The sequence below is a fragment of the Podarcis liolepis genome, assembly GCF_965112155.1.
Source record: "Podarcis liolepis genome assembly, chromosome: 8".
Lineage (NCBI taxonomy): Eukaryota > Metazoa > Chordata > Lepidosauria > Squamata > Lacertidae > Podarcis > Podarcis liolepis.
In genome coordinates this window covers 80,733,535-80,744,280 of record NC_139560.1, presented here as the reverse complement: position 1 = coordinate 80,744,280, position 10,746 = coordinate 80,733,535, and the positions used below count along the sequence as shown (strand labels likewise).

The 10,746-nt window shown below is 44.9% G+C and overlaps 1 protein-coding gene across 4 annotated transcripts in view; it reads left to right on the top strand.

Moving 5' to 3' along the window:
• Window positions 1–7,051, top strand: part of DNAH5 (dynein axonemal heavy chain 5) — a 183,438-nt gene extending 176,387 nt beyond the window's left edge. For all 4 annotated transcript variants that reach the window (XM_083518904.1, XM_083518905.1, XM_083518907.1 and 1 more), the window contains 2 exons: window positions 115–346; window positions 6,716–7,051. In XM_083518904.1, coding sequence (XP_083375030.1) covers window positions 115–346; window positions 6,716–6,867 — 384 coding nt within the window. In that variant the 3' untranslated portion in view covers window positions 6,868–7,051. The remainder of the gene's footprint in view (window positions 1–114; window positions 347–6,715) is intronic.
• The last annotated feature ends 3,695 nt before the right edge of the window (window positions 7,052–10,746 follow it).

Below are 10,746 nucleotides of genomic sequence, written 5' to 3'. Positions count from 1 at the left end.
ACGGTAAATGGGACTTCACCTGGCCCTATTGATTGGTCTGAAGTTATGTAATGCCTTTGCCTGTTGAAATCCATGGTCTCCATCTTTCAGCTGCTGCTGTGCTGCTTTTTACAGGAAATTACCCGAGCGAACAAGGGATGGGCACTTGACAGCGTAGTTCTGTGCAATGAGGTCACCAAGTGGATGAAGGATGACATCACAGCTCCTCCCTCTGAGGGGGTCTATGTCTATGGCCTCTATCTAGAAGGAGCAGGGTGGGACAAAAGGAACATGAAACTAATAGAATCAAAGCCCAAGGTCCTCTTCGAACTGATGCCCGTGATAAGGATATATGCAGAAAACAACAGTGAGTATTAAGTCGATACTGGTACATCAGAATATGGAAACCTTTAAATTTGTGGCAGTGTCTGCCCATTATCTCATGGCCGACAGATTTCATGGCATGGCTGAGCTGTCAATCAAATGATAGTGAGTTATGATGTCTTCCTCCAAGAACCAGTTTAGATGCTTCCTCTCCTGAATGCAGGCATCTGAAAAGTCTTCTCTGAGGTGCTGACTTACTAAGAAGTAGCCCTTACTACATATAGTATTGCCAAATGGTGTGTGAACTCTTTGCACCAGTATATCCCAGGCATCAGTAGTGCTAGCATGCATGCTTTATGGCCTCGCCCACAAAGGAACTAGGACACTGCTAAGAAGGGTGAGAGAATGGATTAATAATGCAACCTCTTGCTCACGTTCAAGACCTGACCTGGGTCTGTATACAATGAGCCAAGATCAGAACAGCAGTCAGAAGGGCTTACAGTGGTACCTCGGGTTAAGTACTTAATTCATTCCGGAGGTCTGTTCTTAACCTGAAACTGTTCTTAACCTGAAGCACCACTTTAGCTAATGGGGCCTCCTGCTGCTGCGCCGCCGGAGCACAATTTCTGTTCTCATCCTGAAGCAAAGTTCTTAACCTGGGTTAGCGGAGTCTGTAACCTGAAGCGTATGTAACCTGAAGCGTATGTAACCTGAGGTACCACTAGGATCAAGCAGAAGAACCCTTTGCAGGGTTCTGTGAGCGTCCCTAAGTTGTTGTGGGTTCAGAGCTAGTTATTCCTTCAAGATCGCCTTCCTTCCCGTGAACATAGGTCTGCTACAATAAGAAAGCACATGCACTAAAAATAAAAATGGTAAGTCCCCCCTAGAAACAGGGGAAAGTGTGTGTGTGTGTGTGTGTGTGTGTGTGTGTGTGTGTGTGTGTAGCCTCTAGGTGCACATAAATGTATCTATCGAGCTCATAATTAGATTTGAAATATCTTCTTCAGGGGCACTTGCAAGCACAAGCAACTGGAGTCGTTGGCCTTCATTTTTTTTTTTTTTTTGCAAAAGATTCTGCAAAACCCACATCTTTTGTTCCAGATGGATTAATTATCATAATTGCCACCATCTGGTTCTGTGTTTATAATTAGTAATGCAGAAAAGGAACCCCTCTCCATTCATGAGCCTGGAGCCCGTGCATATAGCCAAACCTCCTGCTGGGTCTTCTATTTCACTCACACGCTAAGGTCACTTGGTTATTTGTTTCATCCTGCCAAGAGGTAAGGATGACTTCACCACATGTTAGGAACAAAACGCAGTGGTAATTGGTCATCTTGGTTTGTACAGCAGGGGAAAAGGTTGTTCTTAAACCATTGTTTCAGTACCTTGGCCATGAATTCAAAAGGAGAGTCCACTGTAGAGGAGGAAACTAACGTCATACTCATTGAAACGATAGTCTTGCATGCCACTATCCTATCTGTGTACAGTGGTGCCTCGCAAGACGAAATTAATCCGTTCTGCGAGTTTCTTCGTCTTGCGGATTTTTTCGTCTTGCGAAGCATGGATGCACCCTGGTACTGTATTATAATGGGATAGCGGGCAAAGCACAAAGCGGGTCGCTCCCCAGCAGGAGGAGTTTCCCCAGCCTGGAGGATCTGTTGCCGGGAAGAGGCAAAGACACCCCCTCCCACCTCCCCACGAAAACAGCCCCCCTTCCTCTGTCGCCAAGCCTTGCCGTGTCTTCGCTCGGCCAAACCGCGTCCCACATCAAAGCCCCAGCCCGCTCCTCTCCCTCTCTCTCCACGAGGTGCCAAAGGAAGTTCGAGCCCAGGAACCGAGGGCGGACGCACGAAGCGCCTGGCGCGGACTCTCCCTTGCTCCCCCCATTACCTTGCACCACGCCGCCGGGCACCCCACAGTCTCGGCAGCTGCTCCTGGCTTCTTCCCACCCCCGCAAAGGCGCCTTCGCGGCAGCCCAAGCACAGTGGATGCCTCCTCCTCCTCCTCGGTCCCCCTCCTCCTGCCTTTGCACAGTTAGGGCAAAATGGAGCAGCCTCGTGGGGAGGGAGAGAGAGAGAGAGAGAGGCAGAGGCGGTGGCGGTGGTGCAGAGACCCAGCCGGATCCCAGCCCACCTGCCTCCTCTGTGCCCTCTCCAGAAGAGGATCGCACTGGAAAAGGTAGGTCGCTCGCTCGCTCCCTGCCACCCCAGTTCCTGCTTCAAAAGGAAACAAACTCGCAAGACGTTTTGTCTTGCGAAGCAAGCCCATAGGGAAATTCGTCTTACGATGTACCTCAAAAAACAAAAAACTCTTTCGTCTTGCGAGTTTTTCGTCTTCCGAGGCATTCGTCTTGTGAGGTACCACTGTATCTATCTGTCTATGGATCTATCTATGCAAATTGTGTGGATTAGAGAACAATAGTGTTGTTGTCTCGTTGCCAAGCAACAGTGTGCAGAGCTCAGTGGAGTGGGAGACCAGCTGACCAGAAGGGTCTCTGAGGTGGCAGAGTCAGCATACAAAGTCAGGTCCAGTCCTAGGGTCAGGTGAACAGCAATCCACGTGGTTGGACGGTCTAGGGGTCAGGGAATCTGATGATCAAGGATCAAGATGAGCAGGAAGCAGCAAGTTAGGACCGGGAACTACAAGTGTTTCCAGCATCTGACTGCTGCTGGAAGCTCTGCTTAAGAAGGCTGAAGCCAGCTGGTTCTCATCAGCACCTTCTCTGTGTACTTGAAGGCTGATCAGCTGAAGGTGGAGCCACTCTGTCTTCTTCCCCCTTCAAGCTGTCGTTCAGCAGGTGAAACTGACTCCTGGCCCATGACGCTCTGTCGTTGTGGAATATACTATTGTGCACTGGTTGTGGATGCAACACTGCTTAGCCCTTCTGAATTCTATGGACCTAAGCATTTACAAGGGATGCGGGTGGCGCTGTGGGTTAAACCATAGAGCCTAGGACTTGCTGATCAGAAGGTCGGTGGTTCAAATCCTCGTGATGGTGTGAGCTCCCATTGCTCGGTCCCTGCTCCTGCCAACCAAGCACTTCGTTAGTTAGTTAGAATAGTTAGAATAAAAGAACAGGGTGTTTTCGACCTTGTCAGCCTTCCTAAAAAATATTCTACTTCAGGCTTCCCCAAATTTTCTTTGCTTCAGCACATTTGTTTCAGGGGAGACAGCCACCTTCTTTGTTGCTGCCATTTTTAAACAACTGAGAATCAGAAAGTCTTGTCAGTCTCCCAGAGATCTGCCAGCAGATCCTGATCTATGTTCTGCCCACCAGCCCTAGTGTATTTATTTGTAAGTATATTTTCCCTGAATCCTGCATGTCCATTTTCAGGATTAAGACCAAGCGCAGATGGCAGAAGACATTTGCTTGGTGTGAGCAGAAGAACAGAAAGACCCTTGGTCTCAGTAGGCCAACAGAAGTGCCTCATGCTCCCTTCTCCTTTTGCCAACTGCAGGGGTGGGCTTGGTTGCCAAGACACTGTGGGCTGGAAGGAAAGGGGCCAAGTGACACTTGGTCCAAGAAGGCTGATGCTCCTTTCCCCCTCTGCCAGATGCTGGGTGGCTTTCCTGGCAACCGCTTGAAGTGTATTGGCCAATAAACAGGAAGTAGCTAATAAGCATGGATTTATGCATTGACTTTTGGGAGACCAGATCAGCTTTATAAGCCATAATGACACCCAGGGATAGGAAGTGAAGAGTAAAAAAACCTGTTACTGTGCCAAAAGAAAATCCAAAATATCAGAAAAGAATTGGGAACCATTATGCAGTCTTTCATGGTTTAATTTAAATGATTATTATTATTATTATTATTATTATTATTATTATTATTATTATTATTATTTAAAAAGAAGGAATGTCAATCTGCTTAAAATCAACTTTTCACTCTTGCAAGAATATATACTGGGGAGGCTACAAGTTGCAACCAGGTCGGCTGGAGCTAGTCTTGACAGCTAAATGTACGGAATTTGGATCTGCTTCAGCAAGCAAGTCAAAAGATTGAAAGAGCAACTTTAGAAGTGAAGAGAAGGACCTCTGGGGTTCATGTAGGAAGGAAGCAGCTGTCAAAATGGATTGTGGGTTGGAGAGATGGACACCCAAAGCCCAGGCTGCTTGGCGTTGTAGAATTCAGCCTGTGCTGCTTGCCTGAAAACAGTCAGTTTGGTTTGAGAAATAAAACCAAACATGAGAGAAATATAAAAGCTGTGAAGGGCACAGTCTTGTGGGCTATTTTCCTACTTTTTCTTTTTAGTGCAGTCAGCTAAGGCTGTTTGCTTAACTGAGATTATTAGAGGTAAGCAAGCCTCTCAGGTATGAGTTGCAGCTATGTGAGGGGCTTGAATATTGCAAGACTCTTGTGGGGTCCCTCTCAGAAGCAGGAAGTGGGGTTTGCCCCCACAACAATCAAGTTTCCAAGTGCGGCATTTTATATTTTCCTCATAAGAGTGAATAGCAGTCACTTGGGGCGGGGGGTTTAATATGTGTACCTGGCAACATTGCTGACATATTGATAAATCTGACCATGTCAGGATAAGATTGAGCCCCGGGATCTTATAAATTCTGGTTCCTTCCAGACTCTTCCTATTTTTGAGTGGGGGTCAATTCAATACCGGTAAATTTTGGTTGTGCAGTTGTAGTTGCTTGCACAACAATCCTGCTTCTCCCCAAAATTTGATTTTTGGGAGTAAGGAAGGTCAAGGGGAAATGCGTTGGGATGCAGTGACATCTAATCTCCCCACAAACAAATCAGAACAAATGCTCATTAAATAGTCAACATTGTCTAATCCCCTTGCAAACAAATCAGGATGGATGTGCAGTAAAGAGGCCATCTGGAAGCAAAGCAAACCTTTCCCTAAAGAGTTTGGTCACTGTCATTGTTTCTAACTTCCTTAGTGCTCAAAACTGCAGTCAGTGACCAACAACCTGATCCAATGTAGAACTGAACGTGGGTGGCACTGTGGTGTAAACCACTGAGCCTTGGGCTTGCCAATTGGAAGGTCGGCGGTTCGAATCCCCGCAATGGGGTGAGCTCTCATTGTTCGGTCCCTGCTCCTGCCAACCAAGCACTTCGAAAGCATGGCAAAGTGCAAGTAGATAAATAGGTACCGCTCTGACGGGAAGGTAAATGGTGTTTCCGTGCGCTGCTCTGGTTTGCCAGAAGTGGCTTAGTTATGCTGGCCACATGACCCGGAAGCTGTATGCCGGCTCCCTCAGCCAGTAAAGCGAGATGAGCGCCGCAACCCCGGAGTCGTTTGTGACTGGACTTAACTATCAGGGGTCCTTTACCTTGACCTTTTAAGCCCACTGAAATGAGATGACTCTGCATCAGATGAGTCTGAATGTTAGCTATTGGTTATAGGAAGGCTCTTCAGGACTGCAGAGAGGAGCATTTAACTACAGTTTGGAGTTCTGCTATAGACTTAAATTTAACTATTTGCTAGAAATTCCTTGGTTTGCAGTTTTAAAAGCAGTACTTTTAAAAGAGTTTTGCTGCTGCATGTTTCTAGAGAGGAATTTCATGCCATATTGGAAGAGATCTGCATCGAAACTGCAACACTTTCATTTTACACTTCTGTCTGTAACGTGCCTAGACACCATTTGCTTACAGTAGCTAGATAAAAGAAGGTGCCCATTGTGGCTTCTCAAAAGCAGTGTTGATGCCAACTCTCTTCAGACAATGTACGTGAGGTGAGCTGTGGGAATAAGCGTGCTGGCTCTGACCTTCAATTTGTGGAGGGCTTTAAATATAGGGATGGTGATGTGCTATAGAAGGGGTGTAGGGACATGAGTGGCACTGTGGTCTAAACCACTAAGTCTCTTGGGCTTGCCAATCGGAAGGTCGGCGGTTCAAATCCCTGTGACGGGGTGAGCTCCCGTTGCTCTGTCCCAGTTCCTGCCAACCTAGCAGTTCGAAAGCACACCAGCGCAAGTAGATGAATAGGTACCGCTGTGGCAGGAAGGTAAATGGTGTTTCCGTGCACTCTGGTTTCCGTCACGGTGTTCCGTTGCCCCAAAAGCGGTTTAGTCATGCTGGCCACATGACCCAGAAAGCTGTATGTGGACAAATGTTGGCCAATAAAGTGAGATGAGTGCCGCAACCCCAGAGTCGGCCACGACTGGACCTAATGGTCAGGGGTCCCTTTACCTTTATAGAAGGGGGGGAGTTTGCAAATTTTCCTCTGCCCCCCCTGGTATGATTGTATTCCTGTAAGGGGAAAGAACAAGGAATTGATGTTAAATCTTGACACACCCAAGCCCAACGTTTTTGTTGCTGCATTTCGGTGGCAATTTTCTCTTTAAATTGGAAGTTCCAGATAGGACACCGATTTTAATTTCATATGGGTTTTTTCCCTATGTTTGCTCTGTTCATAGCCCTATGACAATGAAGTGTTTTCTTCCTTCATCTCCCTAGCCTCGAGAGATCCACGCTTGTACTCCTGCCCAATCTACAAAAAACCAGTTCGGACAGATCTGAATTATATCGCCGCAGTGGACCTCCGGACTACCCAACCTCCTGAGCATTGGATATTGCGTGGAGTTGCCCTTCTGTGTGATGTCAAGTAATGTTAAGAGAACACCTGCATGTTCTTAAAGTGTTGCCCCCACCCACCCAAGGCTTTTAGAACAGCCTTTTTTCTTCACATTCTTCATTTGAACATCCACATCACAAGGAAATAGCTAGGTGACTGGTCACAGGGTTGCTTGTTGATTTTAAAACATCAATTATATCAAGAGTATTGCTCTATTCTTCTACTTTGACTTTCTTTCAAAGGTTAACAGGCTTTATCAAATTTCCCAGAACTAGAAAGCTCGCTGAATACATGCTCTCATTTATCTCTGAGGGACTTTTTTTGTGTGTCACTGAAGTGTGCTTGTAAACATCAAGTTAAGTGACTAAGTATATACGCAGAGCAAGCTATCTGTCACTGTGACCCTCTAGTGTGATAAATAAATGGCAATTTCTATAGAGAGAAAAAAATGGAGTGCCACTTTCCACATAAAATGTACCCCCCCCCCAATACGCACAGCAGTTTAAACCGAACTGTTGGCGTTGTCAAGGCTGGTTTGCGATGTTTCTTCAACTAACCCAGGCTTGGGAGTCCTTTCTGGAACACTTGAAATTCAATGGGCTGCAATTCAGATAGAGCTGCAGCCCTGTTGAAATCAATCAGGAGTTAAGTTATGCACAAACAGCCTCTGGATTATACCCACTCTCCCTGACATAATTATAGGGAATGGAGTCCTTAAGCAAAGTTCTGGATGGTTGTACCAGAATTACTGAAGGCCCCAAAATGGGGAAGGGGGACGCTACCACCATCTCTTTCTGCGTCATTTTATTTTCGTATCTTCACTCTTTATCATTCCTATCCTGTTCTCCTTTTCAAACCTTTCTCACTACTAGTGTAGTTAACATTTCATGTTTGGAGTCAGCTGAAGAGAAATGTAAATCATGCCAAGCAATTTGACTCTGTCACACTTCATGTCAAATCCTATTTTTCAGTTGTAAGCTACTGGGTGAGAGTGTCTAGAATTTGTTTCAAAGCGGCCTGGCTCAGTCTCAGTGAAAGAAAAGTCCAAATCCCAAATGTGTTTTGATTATATTTTAAAACTTCCATGTATGTAAGCAGCCTGCGGATAGCATGAAACCCATTAAAATTAATGTGCAGTGCTTTTGTTCATAGGCATCAAAATTCAAAACTTTTTTTATATGCTTCTTGTCTGTGGCTTTCCCATCTCATTGCAGAATCAAATATTTGATAAGCCTGAACTTTTTAAAAAAAATCCAAGGGGCTAGCCCTCAATTTTTCAGTGGTTCAGTATATGAGTTGCATGCATTACTTTCTAGGTTCAACCCCCCAACACTTCCAGTTAGAAATAGCCTTGGACTTCCTTGGGAGATTGGGGACTCTCCTTCCTTGGCGGTTTTTAAGCAGAGGTTGGATGGCCATATGCCATGGATGCTTTAGCTGAGATCCCTGCATTGCAGGTGGTTGGACTAGATGTCCCTTGCGATCCCTTCCAGCCCTGTGATTCTGTGAATACAAAATGCCTCTGCCTTAAACCTTTGAGGGTTTAAGACCAGTTGATAGATAATATTGGTCAGACAGACCAGTGGTCTGACTTACTGTACTTTCCGCTCTATAAGACGCACCAGACCATAAGACGCACCTAGTTTTTGGAGGAGGGAAACAAGAAAAAAATATTCTGAATTCCAGAAGCCAGAACAGCAAGAGGGATTGCTGCGCAGCAAAAGCAGCGATCCCTCTAGCTGTTCTGGCTTCTGGAATAGCTGCACAGCCTGCATTCGCTCCATAAGATGCACACACATTTCCCCTTACTTTTTGGGAGGGAAAAAGTGTGTCTTATAGAGTGAAAAATACGGTAATATATAAGGCACCTTACATATGCAGGGTAAAGCTCTGAAATGCATGGATATTGTTCAAAGGTCCAGAAGCCAAACTGAGACAAGGCACTGCTAATACGTGACATTTCACTGCCCTCCAGACTTCATTCTCCCATAGCAACTGTTCAGTGATCTGCTTAATCCGAATACCTATATAAAAAACCCTAGTCTTCCCTCTCTTGCTTTAGCTGTTCCCCTATATGCAAATTCTTTCACGATTTGAACTTTTGAAACGGAATAAATATTGCAAAACACTTTGTGGAAATGTGCTTAATTGATTCAGAGTGAGTTGCTGTGTTATCTTGGCATAGAGTTTCACCTTCCTGAGGGTGAAGGGTGAAGAATTATTGGTTCTTTTGTATTGATTAGTGATCTTTAAAGACATTGACAATGGAGAGCAGCATAAGTTAGTCACCCTTTGTACATGGATTCACTTGACACAGGACTCTGCTGGCAAAAGAAATTCTGAATGAGGACTGAAATTGAGGCAGATATAGCATAGTGCATTCATCATTGTAAGGGGTGCTGCAATGGTTAGCAGATCTTTTCGCATCCAGAAAATATTTGCAGGTAGTAGGATGAAAGTGACTTGCATATATCACCGGAGAACATCAAGAGCTGGAGCGACCAAACAGAGGAAACACTGAACACAAATACACAATCACGAATTTGTAGGAATCTAACATTTCCATTTATGATTATGCGCAAAAGAGAAGTCTTTACTTTTACAAAAAATGAACGCTGAAATCTGTTTTCGAACCACTGATTGTAATTGGCGTGTTGATAAGTGATTGACATTGCAGAATGCCATTTGTGCGCTTGTGGAAAGCATTTAAATACAAAGTCAAATTTATTTATATTGGAACACATTTGAAGAAGAATGCGAACAGATTTTTGTTTATTCCAGCAGTATGAGATGTTGCAGATTGCACTGGCAAATCTGCTATGATGGTACCAGACGAGAGCAAGTGCTTTTTAGAAAGTTTCTATTGCCTCTTCGTTATTTAGGTAGGCAGATAAGGAACTGGCAGCTCCTGTTCTAGATAACCAGACAGATGTTCTTGATCTACAGCAGGCCTGGAGAGCTTGTGACTCACTAAGCCGAACACAACTAACCAACTATGCAGGGTGGCCCACTAAGGTCTTGGGGGGAAAGGCTGTTTGTGCCGGAGACTGCAAGAAATTGGAGGTATTAAGAACCTAGCAGACCACAGCGCATGTCTGGTGTGTTGATCTGGACTTGGTGGGTCACCTGCTGGGCAAACCTGACATGCGTGGAGCTCTTGGCTGCTTTCAAATTTGTTTTGCCCTCCCGCTTTCTCCCGCTTAGCTCCAAATACAGAGTTTGGAATAGAAAAATCAAAGTGAAGGCTGTGCTTGAGCCTGTCCACATGTGGTCTTTGAGCACATTTCTTGCCTTTACTGCATTTTTTGAGCAGCACAAGGAAATCATGGAGCCCCATTCTGCACTATGCTATTTTCAAAAGCAATATATAGCTCTGATCTTTACCTTCCCTTCACCTGCGAATCACCACAAACATACATCTAAAGTTCAGGTAGGAAATTCATTCACCATTGAATTCTGACTGCAAATGACCTATTTTACTCAATAATTGGGGGGAAACCCCCCAAGAATTGTGAGTTTATCTTGCCCTGTATGTTATGCCCTGAATGAGAATGTAATTGTTAAATATAATTGTGAGACTGAGTCCACTTTTCTTTTCAGCAAATTTGCTTTACTGTTCTCTTTACTGCTCTTCCCTTTTTCCTTTCTGTCACCTTGTAATCTCTATTCTCACATCCTTTGCCCCATCTCAACATGAAACTTGATTTTTACTCATCTTCTTTTGCCATCTTTTCCTCATTCCATGGTTCATTGTATTCTGTAGTTATCCCCCCTCCCCTTCAGGAGTTTGAAAATAGCCAAGAACAATGTGTTAAAAAGCCAGGGTTTTGCTAACTTCTTAACCAATTAAACTCTTGGTAAGCCATTGCTGGTGATACGGAATTGATCAGTTGAGTCTGTTTATATGCCATCT